This window comes from Dromiciops gliroides, chromosome 4 (genome assembly GCF_019393635.1).
Source record: "Dromiciops gliroides isolate mDroGli1 chromosome 4, mDroGli1.pri, whole genome shotgun sequence".
Classification (NCBI taxonomy): domain Eukaryota; kingdom Metazoa; phylum Chordata; class Mammalia; order Microbiotheria; family Microbiotheriidae; genus Dromiciops; species Dromiciops gliroides.
Genome location: NC_057864.1, coordinates 329,840,115 through 329,853,033, shown reverse-complemented (window position 1 = coordinate 329,853,033; position 12,919 = coordinate 329,840,115). Strand labels below are relative to the sequence as shown.

Genomic DNA, 12,919 nt, shown 5'->3' with positions numbered 1-12,919 from the left:
ACTTCTTACTCAAAACTTGGAGTAAAGAAGTAGATAGTGTGGAATAAAGGCAGGAGGAAGTGAGATAAGGAGAGGAAGAGTGAGAGTACTTGGTGAATTGTCCCAGTTTTCTCAGTACAGTCAAAATTCTCAGTTCAAAGTTTGGAAGTAGTTGATTTGGTGAATGCAATGGATAATCAAGTAGGAAAAAGTAGGATTACCTTGCTGCAGTTAAGGGCTCAGTTAAGATTAGATAATATAGCTGATCCAACCATTCTGGAGAGCAATTTGGAATTATGCCCAAAGGGTGATAAAGCTGTGCATACCCTTTGACCCAGCAATCCCACTTTTAGGTCTTTTGCCCAAAGAAATCATGGAAGGGGGAAAGGGACCCACATGTACAAAAATATTTATAGCTGCTCTTTACGTGGTAGCAAGGAATTGGAAGTTGAGGGGGTGCCCATCAATTGGGGAATGGCTGGACAAGTTGTGGTATATGAATACAATGGAATACTATTGTGCTGTAAGAAATGATGAGCAGGAAGAGTTCAGAGAAACCTGGAGGGTCTTACGTGAGCTGATGATGAGTGAGATGAGCAGAACCAGAAGAACATTGTACACAGTATCATCAACATTGAGTGTTGACCTACTGTGATGGACTATATTCTTCTCACCAATGCAATGGTACAGAAGAGTTCCAGGGAACTCATGATAGAAGAGGATCTCCAAATCCAAGAAAAAAAAGAAAGAAAGAACTGTGGAGTATAGATGCTGATTGAACCATATTATTTCTTTTGTTTTGGGTGCTGTTGTTTTTTTTTTTCTATTTTGAGGTTTTGCATCACTGCTCTGATTCTTTCTCTTGTAACAGGATTAATGCAGAAATAGGATTAATGTTATTATGTGTATATATATGTGTGTGTATATATATATCTATATGTATATGTATAGATATATATAGATATAACCTATATCAGATTACCTGCTGTCTAGGGGAGGGGGGGGAGGGAGGGGAGGGAGGGAGGGAGAAAAATCTGAAAGTGTAAAGCATGTATAAACAAAAGTTGAGAACTATCTTTACATGTAACGGAAAAAATAAAATATCTCAAAAAAAAAAAAGATTAGATAATATAATATAATAAATACTAGATAATATCTAGTAGACTGAGTCAGCACAGTAGCATGACTCCCTCTAGTTCCATTCAGCATCGAGTAGGAGCAAAGAAGGTGAATGATGGATATCCATCAAGGGTTGGTGTTTAATAAGATATGAGTAGTAATAGAATAAGAACCAGGAATTCATGGGGATAGTGTAGAGCTGACCAGGCCAACAGTTCAATATTGGGAAGAAAGAAAAGTATACATAACCAGAGTAGAGGTGACGGCCTGGGAAAGTATTAAGAAGTGGAAGGAAAGGAGGTCATAGTGAGTATAATACATATAGTAAGAAAGATGGAATGATGGATTATTATCAGATAAAGGAGTTATAGAACATAGAAGTGAAGCGTGTGGGTGATGGCAATATCAACAGTATGTATGGCCTTCCCTGTGTATAGCACTTTGCGGAATAAAGGGACAAATCATGAAAACTGAGTAGATTGAAGAAAAATTCACACATATGTTAAAATCCCAAATTAGAGGGCCAGAATGCAGTTGGAGGAGAGACTAAAAGCCAGGATTAAAGTCATTGAGAAAAAAGGAAAAATGTGCATAGGGTTCATAAATAATAGCCACCAAGACCTAGATGGGGTGATAATTTGGATAGCATCAACCTCAAAGGAGGAAAGGTTGCTGGGTGAGGGTAGTTTGTTGTTACATACCTTGTCAGACATTGGTAGATTGAAGGATGAGATGGATGAAAAGGAGACCAGACAGGAATTGGGGTAGGGGTTTATTATTCATCTTTTAGGATTTAATATCACAGAAGTGGGGAGAATAAGAGGGAGTAGGAATATACTGACCACTGGGCAACAATTCTAAGCAGAATATCTATATATGGGAGGAGGTCTCTATAATAATGACAACAACAATAGCAACAGCAACAATAACAATAGCAGTAGCAATTATATAGCACTTTAAGGTTTGCAAAGTACTTTACAAATATTAACTCATTTTGCCCTCACAACTATCCTGGGAAGCAGGTATTATTATGCCTATTTTAAAGATAAAGAAACTGAAGCAGACAGAAGCTAAGTGATTTGTGCAGGTTCACTAAGCTTGTAAGTTTTTAAGACTGGATTTGAATGCAGGTTTTCCTGACTCCCTGACTAGCCCTCTATTCCCTGAAGATAAGTGACAGACATAGCTTCTCAGTTTTGCTTAATTGTTTTCCTTTGTTATGAGGGAGGGGTTGCTAAGGGTGAGAAGTAGGAGTAAGAAGAGTAGTTTTGCAAGTGACAATGTAAAATACAAAAAACAATAATGCAATAATTTTTAAAAGTTTAAAAAAGGCCCCAGAACCATTTAATCAAACAGACATATATAAACAAGAGTGTGTGTATAGTGATTTTGGTTTTCTAAGGCTTCATTTTACCCAGTGAGATTTCTTTTGCATTTTCTGTCATCTTTACTTATAGTATAAGCCTGACAAACTATATCTTGCATAAGAGAAAGGAAACACTGGACAAAGTGATGAATTTTGTGAAATGTTTCAGGTTTACAGCTCCACTCTAAAGGGTTTAAGCTTTTAATTTCTCATCCCCAGTGGTTTTTATTATTCAAGTTTTAGGAAAACCATGGCAAGATTGAAGTTAGAGAGGATGGGAGTGGTGGGGGGGGGGGAAGGCTAGAATTTAAGGAGAATCTTTTGAAACATGGAATCAAATGAAGGCATCCCAATAAGGGCAGCTGGGTAGCCTCCTGTTCCTACCAAGGATATGTGTTCTGACCCTCCTGCTCTAGAAGTTTGGTCATGGGTCCAAAGTACATGTGCCCCCAGAGTTTGGGATTCTACTGGACATTTCGAAGAATTTTTCCATCCTTTTCTTTGTAGAGGACAAGAAAGTATGAAAATTTTAAAGGAAGACAGTAAAGCCACCTCTTAATAAGACCTTGAATTAATGCTGGAAGTGACCTTAGAGATCAATTCCCTCATTTTACAGAGGAAGAAATGGAATCTCAGAGAAAAGGAAGTGAGTAGCTAAAGTCATATAACAGTTAATGTGGCAGCTAGGTGGTGTAGTGGATAGAGCACTGGCCCTAGAGTCAGGAGTACCTGAGTTCAAATATGGCCTCAGACACTTGACAATTATTAGCTGTGTGACCTTGGGCAAGTCACTTAACCCTCATTGTCCCACAAAAAAAAATTTTTTTTAATAAATTTAAAAAACAGTTAATGAGCAGAGATGGAATACAATCCCAGATCCCAGAGCCCAGATCCCAGATCCCAGATCCAATAAGATGAACCTGTGTTCTTTTGTACTGAACCAAGGTGAAATCAGACTTAGGAGTAGATAGATTCACTTATTTTTTATTTCATTCATTGTGTTTTCAGTTGTTTGATTAAATGTCTCATGGTATTACAAAGTTAAATCCATATAGAGATATTACCTTTTTGAATTATTTAAATTGTTTCCATTTGTAGTAAAACTTTATGTTGACTCCTTTTTCAGCTGAATCAATTCATGCAAGCCCAAGAAATGCAGGTAAAAACCAATTGAGACAAATAAATCACAGTGAAAAACTAGATTTTTACAGTCCCCAAAGCAAAATAGTCACAACAATCTGTACTTGGTTTAATGTTCCATCTTCAATTAATTTTCTGAGGATAAGGTTTTTTATTGGTGATGTGATCATTAGTGGACCTTTTCTACCTTAATTAACTCCCCTGCTATGATAAAGCATGAAACAATTGATCTTTTAACTTTAAGAATTAACAAAGAATGAAAGAGATTATATAATGTTTTGGCAGAACACTATTGTAATACAGAAAGAATCAGGAAGGCAGGATCATTAAAGCAGTTAAAGACTCATTCCTAAAGAAACAATTTACCTATCTTAGTTAAGGTAACTGGGAAATTTATATTCTTTTTAACTCCTAAACTTTTTGTCCTTCGGCTCTATATAAAAGCAAACAAACCATAAATTTCAGCCATATGAAAGGACCATTTCCTTCTGGAATTACATCACCCTTTCATCCAACCTCCTTCCTCCTTCTCTCCCAAGCCCCCATTAGCTTAGGCTAGTATAGACTAGTATGCACCCACACACACACCAGCCCACCCCCAACCCCCAAAGGCAAGGAAGCTGACCGACTTGATTGGCCCAAGGGGCTAATGGTCAAGCTCTGCCCTTTGAAACAGTAACTTCACCTCTGGGTTTATTGACTTGGCTTCCTGGTCACCTTAGGGCCTAAAAATACCAACTTAGATAAGTAAGGGACATTTCAGATTTAGTAGATGTTTCAAGACCAGGAGACTCACTTACCCTTAGTTGCTAAACAGGCCTGTTCCTATATGGAAATGCTATAAGCAAAATGCTACAGTATCTTCCCTGAATATCCTCTTTACTGTTGAATTCCACAGTAGTGTTAAGAGGCAAGGTCTTTTTCCTCTTTCTTTTTTTTATTTAATACATAATAGACAATACCAATTAGAAATTCCAAGTGGTTAGGTCCCAAGATAAGCAGATAAATACAAAAGCTCATCATCCACAGGAACTCTGAGTAGGCATAAGTGTCTAAGTATCGGGGTACTTCTAGGACCTGTGATTTCACTCCCTGGGGTGGTCCTTTCCCTGATGCTTATTACAATTCCTTCCAGAGATTCTATGATGAAAAAAAATTATCACCATATGTTTATGATCACCATCACCATGACCAAACTCAGACTGAGACTTACAAAATGGAATTACAGTTTATCACCAGGTTCATTCTCAAAGCTTTTCCAGCTTGGTAGGGCTTGCCAGAGTCTTAGTCAACTAGCATAACCTTCAGAAATCCAGAATGACTTCCATACCAATATGAGACATCAAAGGAGGATTTTAATGATAGTGTATAATGGAATACCAATTATATATTTAATGCCATCTTTTACAAGATTTTATGTACAGGATACTAGGTTCAGTCACTTGTGTATAAGATTATTTTCTCTTGCTTAATAAAATTAGAGTTTATGTTCTATCATATGTAGGAGGGATTGTTTATATGTTCCAAGTAATTGAAACCATTTTTCATAAGAAGCATTGCTTTGGAATTTTAAAATTTAAACTTTGTGTTGATGGTGATGATCAAACTATTAGAGCATTTTGTTTTATACTTGGAGGACAATCTAGTGAAGTAGAAAAAGCACTGGATGTTAATTCAAAGGATCTGGGTATTAATCCTGGCTCTCTTCAACTAAAAAGCGTGGTTATACTAAATAATTTCTATAATCCTTCCAACTCCAAATACCGTGATTTCTAAGGTTATTCCAAAGTTTAAATCCTGGATTTCTATTCAATCATTTATTTTGTTTGTTTTTTGCAAGGGGCAATTGGAGTTAAGTGACTTGCCCAGGGTCACACAGCTAGTAAGTGTCAAGTGTCTGAGGTCAGATTTGAACTCAGGTCCTCCTGAATCCAGGGCCCGTGCTTTATCCACCTAGCTGCCCCAATCATTTATTTTTAATCAATAAATAATATCAACCTATCTATATTTTATAACAGAAATTAAATTTTTTTTAGAGTGAAACTGTGTGAATAAGGTGTAAATTGAAGAGTAAGTGTGGTGGAACAGATAGAAAGCTGGCCTTAGAATCCGAAAGATGTAGGTTCAGATGCTGCCACTGATACATACTGATTCTAGGAACTAGACTTCTCAGTATCCAAGGCAACTCTCTAAGACTCTAGGTTGTAGGAAAGCTTCAGATCCACACTTCTAAAGGGAGCTTCTTCAATAGGAATTCCCTATACCACTAAGACAACAAGTCTAGTCCATGACTTAGGAATTAACATGGTACAATAGAAAGGGATCTGGATTTGTAATTGAAGAATTGGGATTCACATCCCAGTTCTGTGCTTTATAGCTTGTCTGACCTTGGGCAAACCACTCAAGTCCCTCTGTACCTCAGTTACCTCATCTGAAAATGAGAGCATTGGATTAGTTGTCCTCTGATGACTTTTCCAGTTCTCAAATTTTGTGGTTGTATAACTAGAAGATCTCCCTTCCAGCACAAAATATATGAGCTAGTGAGCTACACATTTTTCCAAAATCAAACATGTATAAAGATGGAACATTTTTTAAAAATAAGTAACAACGGACCCTTATAATTCTAAACGTGAATTATAACATTTTTAATAATTTCCAATTAATAGAAATTTCTAAATTTGAAATAAATTATATGGCATTCAAAGAACAATTGATTATAATCATAATCAACATATGTAGCAAATTATAATTTATGGAACAATCAACAATAAAAATGGGTTGCAAATTTATATTCCAAGAGATAATTGAATAAAGAATGTATGCTATATGATAAACTATTTTGTAGTATTCTTTATCTACATAAGAAAAATTGATTGTTAGATGAATGGTTAACCTTGGAATCAATTAAAGAATTAATCAAGAACCCTCAAATGAATCCAATTCCTTGTCCTATACAACAAGAAAATATTTATATATATTTCTGTGTGTATCAAGAAATAGGATTATTTATTTTCAGAGATACATATATCTCTGAGACATAAAGTAAGAATTTAAACATTAACTATGGTCTTATATAGTGATAAATGACTATGTTAACTGATAGTAATATGTCTTAGTTTCAGACACTAGGAGCTTTTCTGAGAATGCCATTTCTTTGTAACACTGAAAAAGAAAATAAAATCACCATTGAAAGTGTTATGTATTGAAAGACAAGAATATTGTCATTTTACTGGGATGGAATTCTTTGCTTGTGGTGTTTTTGTTTGTTTGTTTGTGTTTTTTTGCAAGGTGATGAGGGTTAAGTGACTTGCCCAGGGTCACACAGCTAGTACCTCTCAAGTGTCTGAGGCTGGATTTTAACTCAGGTCCTCCTGAATCCAGGGCCAGTGCTTTATCCACTGCACCACCTAGCAGCGCCTGGATGTAATTCTTCATCAAAGTAACTAGTAGCCTATCAGTCCTTTTGTCTCTCATAGTGAAAATATATTGACCTCTCATAGTGAAAATACTATTCAGAAAAGGTGGAAATCTTTTACTAATAAGCATCCCTAAAAGAGAAATTATAAAACATAGGTAAGAATATTTCCATTCATCCAGGTAAATACCTCCCTAATCTTCATTAGCAGCCTGGTGTCTACTTCCATGTGTCTACTCCTATGTTCTGCTTAGGAAGATACACTGAGGCAATAGAGCACAATAGAAAGTATAATGGATTTGGAGTCAGTGGGCCTGGCCTTAATTCTCACTATTACCTGTGTGCCACTGGGCAAGCTACTTCACCTCCATAGGCCTCTGTTTTCTCAACCTGCAAAATAAAGGGGCAAGACTAGATGGCATTTGTCCCTTCTAACCCTAGACCTATGATCCACTGATTCTATGACTAATCATCACACAGTTTCAAAACATAGAATGTTTTTTTTTTAATCTAAATAATAACAGATGCATATTTGAGCCTATGGCCAGGCAGGAGAATTTCTCCCAGGGCCAGCCTCTCTGTTCAACCTTTGATGCACTACAGGGACCTGTATTGTATAGTGCAGGGTAGTAGTGAGGGTAAGGACCTTAAGGATTCATTGGAAGGTCAAGACCACTTCTCTCCTTTCCATTTGGCTTCTACATCACCTCGTCCCACCTCCATGGAACTCATACAGTCTTTTCAATTTATAACACCCTTTGACAGGTTCCACAAAGCATAAGGACTCAGGGTTTATTCTTGTGCATTTGGACTGTGTCTTCTTGATGTTTTAATGGTCTTTCATGACTTTCTCCAATCATTGGTCCAGTGTTTTACACTCACTGAATAGGCCCCTTTTGTCACTGTCTATCTGCCTTTCTACTGATGCTACATTATCGTATTGCACTATAGTATCTATCTGGCTTTGGATACCATCCACTGCTCCCAGAGAGTCATTTTTGCTACTGTCACTGTCCTCAAGCTTAGCTTTGCTATCTTCCTGTGTTCCCTTCTCCTCCCCAGGGGATAGTGTCAACTTGCAAGCAACTAGATCACAAAGGGATTATACTAAAGCAATATTACATCTCTTTCATGTTTCCAGTGTCAGAGTGCTTCTAGCCATTTAAAATATTTAATTTCTTTAATGCCCAAGGTCTTCAGGCCTCTTTAAAATCTACTTTTTACAAATAGGTCCCACAGCCCTTTCCTACACAAGAAATATCTCCTCTGGTAACAATAGAAACTTTTTCCTATTCAATAGTATCTCTTTTCTGCTTTGGAATGGATCAGAATGAGTCCATATCCATTTACCTCTTCCTTCCCTCAGGGGCTAGGCAGTGTACCTCCTACCCACATTAGATTCTCCCACTTTGTTTTGGACAGTTTGTTGACAGCAATCCAGTTCCCATTCCATTTTTCTATTCATTCCCATCTTCCTCTGCAGCAGGCCATGCAAATTAGCTTAGCATTGTTTGAGAAAGCCCTGGAAAAGGGAGGGAGAAGGGTCAACCCACCCTAAGGAAATGGCAAAGATTCATGTCCCTGTTACAAATATATACAGCATTGTAAAAGAGTAGAGTAACCAAACACAGGGATTACAACTATGGGGTCCTAAGAGAAATCAATGTGATGCTGTCTTTTTCTTATTTATGCCTTCTCTCCTATAAATCATCTATAAATCCAGAATAGTACACAATGAGAAGTGATTGATCTAGACTAGTAAACCTACTATAGTTATCGAAGAAAAATTCCATAGCTCATAAACTGGCAAAATGCCTCCTATGTACTAGGCTTTGTTCTCTTCCTTTATGTTCTTAAATACCAACTCATTATCAATATCAAAATAAACAACATAAGCAAAACTTTTTAAAATATCCTCTTTCTTCCTCTAGATTCCCTTAAACACTTCTTTTTGTATTTGTCCATGTTTAAATTGCCTATGTAAATGCCTAGTAATAAATAGATCCATATTTTCTAGATGGATATGGAAAGCAACTAGTATGATTTCTTATTTGTAGTTATTTAAAAATACCATTTGATTGACAGTTGAAAGTATAAATTAATCCTTGCATTGCCACATCTTAGTCCTATTTGGATATGAGATAGTGTGCAAATCGTAGACCATAATTTTTTTGAAGCAGTTACTATGGATTTATAATTGACCTTTCTCCAAATATATATTGCAATGTCACATCTATAGCACATTCAGGATGCCCATAATGACACTTTTATTTTCTTATCCTCACAATAGCATGGTGTAGATAAGAATAGTTATCAATTCCATATTGAATACACAGGATATCATCAAAAATGATAATAAAAATTGAGTAGGTTGAAGTCAGAAGGAATGTTGTTAGATTTTAAAAATTTTACTCTCTTCATAACAATACTGTATTCAGTTCCCAATAGAAGGTTTACTCACAAGCTTTCTATCTGAGAACAAAGTACATTGTGATTGTCATTTTCCCACTCATATTTTAAATCTGGTTATACAGAAGTTATTTTTTTCATTATGATAATGATCCATTCAAGGTTAAGTTTGAAAATACAAATGAATGGATCATTAAAATATCTGATATATTATAAATTTAAAATAGTTTTTATTTTGTTAGCTTTTCTACTATGCCTTTAGTTAAAATGAAAATAGCCTTCCTAGTAAATCATTTCATTATATAAATAGAACTAAAACTCCTTTTGCGATATTTCTAAAAATAACAGAGTTTTAACCTAGGCAGATAGCATTTACTTTTAAAAATAAGCTACAATTCTAGAAGGTAATTTTTCCAGTTTGAAAAATCTAAGAAGCCAGAATCATTTGAGTACCATTGTTCTCTGAAGATAAGTGCCCAAAGATATATATGTGTTTGTACGTATATGTATATGTGTATGTGTATTGTATGTGTATATGTATATATGTACACAAGTCATATTTATATGTATATCATGTGTGTATGTGCATATATGCCTATGTATACATAGGCATATGTATATCACGTGTGTATGTACATGTATGTATACTAACATATATACACACATATCTGTTTATTTGGGATTTATCATTATGGGCATTAAGAAAGATCAAATCGACTTCTTATCTGGGGAAGCACCAATATCATGCTTTGTAGTCCACTAAATGGATATAAATCAATAAGTAAAACATACAATTTTCTCACTGCTGGGATATACCAGATGTTCATAAAGTTCTTTTGCAACTTTAATTTTTGCTTCTAATGTATACATGGTTATCACTTGAAAAATGCAATTGATTGAATTTTGATACATTTCAATTCCAGTTTCTAGATTTGGTCTCTTTTATATCATTCAACCTCATTTTCTGATTCATTATTAATATTCTCTAATTGTTATGCTACTTCATCAATGGCACCAATGATACTGGCTCTAAGCTTCTTGGTTAATTTTTTTAATGAATATAAATAAGTAATTTACTGTTTGCTTCCACCATGTAGACATCCAGAATTATTCAAGTTTACAAATATATAGGTCTTCACAATTAGACTATATATTATACATGCTAAATATTGACTAGGATTGTACTTGAATTCAAGAAAATCAGACGTTATTAATTATTAGTTTCAGGTGAGTAGAGAGTAGATTGAGGGTTTGGGAATCAGGTTATGAAATACCAATCATCTATGTCAGACATCAGAGTTATAAAAGATTTTAGTTAAAGACTAGAAATGAAAGTTAAATTAATGTTTTCCCAAAGTAATTTTCTTCCCTGCACCTTTTTTTTTTCTGGGAAAACAACACTGAATTCTTTTCAAGGGGGTCCCACATTATAATATTCCATTAATATTTATAAAGCTGTTTTAGACACTTGGATAAAAATATACACTGATCAAGTAAAAATGTTCCTAGATAAGATCGTACTCACTAGTAGTCATTTTCATATCTTGCTTATGATAAATGAACAGGCCAAATTAACATCTCAGGCCTAAGAGTTTAAAATACAATAAATACTATAAAGAAACAAACAAACTAATCTGTAAGTGGGTATTCATACCGTCATAAATCCATCCAGCAAACCTGAATCGGGCTTAGGAGGTGCCTGCAGTCGTTCCATTGACCACTTTTCAATAATAGATGAGACTTGGCTATTTTCAGTATTTAAGATTCTGAACCCTGTCATGTTGACACCACTGTATCGGTAGGGTTCCACATCAAGAGCAAAGAGGTCCTGATAGAAAGAGGAGAAAAGAAGATGGGTAGATTGTTATTTTATTGGTTTTTTGATTTTTTTTTTTGGTGAGGCAATTGTGGGGTTAAGTGACCTGCCCAGGGTCACACAGCTAGTAAGTGTTAAGTGTCTGAAGCCGGATTTGAACTCAGGTACTCCTGAATCCAGGGTCGGTGCTCTAACCACTGAACCACCTATCTGCCCCTAGATTGTTATTTTAAACAAAGATTCTTAATTAATTTGAACTATTAAACAAAATTCAGATATTTGAATTTTTCTCAAAGAGAAATAGTGAATGTTGACAGAAGGGGTAGACAAAGAAAGGAACATGAGACCACACCTCTGAACATCTGGAGATCAATTCCCATCTGTCCTAACGCATAGATCTAAGAAAAATTTTCAATGTATATATGTCTAGATAGATAGACATACAGAAAAATAAATAGAGCATTTTCTAGTGGCATTCAGTGTGAAAGACCCAAGCATGTACCCTGACTAAACTATCAATTCATAGAAAACAGACTATCTGTTAAACTCTCATTGTATAAATTGACTCTTTCAACTAAATCAACTATTATAGGACTATTTGTTTTAGGCATAATTGTGTAATGAACTCATCCTGGACTTGGAATCAGGAAAACCTGGATTAAAATCCCTCCTCAGACACTAGCAAGTTTCTTAACCCCTCTCTCCTTTAGCTTCCTTATTTGTAAATTAGGAGAGTTAAGTCCATTGACCTTTAAAGTCAATCTATGATCTTAATAAATCTATATCTTTGTGTGTGTGTGTGTGTGTGTGTGTGTGTGTGTGTGTGTGTGTGAGAGAGAGAGAGAGAGAGAGAGAGAGAGAGAGAGAGAGAGAGAGAGAGAGAGAGAGAGGCAGGCAATTGGGGTTAAGTGACTTGCCTAGGGTCACACAGCTAGTAATTGTTAAGTGTCTGAGGCCAGTTCTGAACTCAGGTCCTCCTGAATCCAGGTCCGGTGCTCTATCCACTGCACCACCTAGCTGCCCCCAATAGATCTATATCTTAATAAATACTTTGATGATAACTAATATTATGGCATCAATACATCTGGAAATTCTGTGAGAGAATGGCTATAAACCACAGATTTGAAAGGCGTTAATGAAAAACTATCCCTTTTCCTACACACTTTGAATTTCCACATCTGCTACATAAGTTCAAATGCCTGCTGTTGTTATCACATATTTCTAACAAATCGGTGTTACCAAAGGGACTTGACATTTTCAATCAGAACACTAGCCTCAGTGTAGCATCTTAGCCCCCTTGGCCAAGACCAACTCTAGATGCATTTTCCTATTCTGTTCTTCATGTTTCTTGTGCCAGCAATAAGCACTTATCCATCCCATTGTTGTCTTAATTCTGACCATTGAATCTGGGGACTGGCAAGGTCAAAATATAAGGAATCTAAGAATCTAAATCCTGACAACAACAATTTGATATTGCTGTTTTCCAGATTCCTAAAAATGAACAGAAGCCTTTTTCCCAGATCCTATTGGTACAGCTTGGAGCCAGAACAGGAAACTGGGATGCTAGCATGAGAATAAGGCTAGCAACTGAAACCATGTCACATAGGTTGTACTAGGTCAGAGATATGGATGGCACCTAAACTCAGCCAGTGGTCAGTATAAGTAGTAGAAACTT

General features: G+C 35.8%; 1 protein-coding gene across 3 annotated transcripts in view; it reads right to left on the bottom strand.

The window, feature by feature from the left end:
• GRIK2 (glutamate ionotropic receptor kainate type subunit 2) overlaps positions 1-12,919 on the bottom strand; it is an 823,240-nt gene that overhangs the window by 452,483 nt on the left and 357,838 nt on the right. For all 3 annotated transcript variants that reach the window (XM_044001196.1, XM_044001197.1, XM_044001198.1), the window contains one exon: positions 11,083-11,256. In XM_044001196.1, the coding sequence (XP_043857131.1) occupies positions 11,083-11,256 (174 nt within the window). The remainder of the gene's footprint in view (positions 1-11,082; positions 11,257-12,919) is intronic.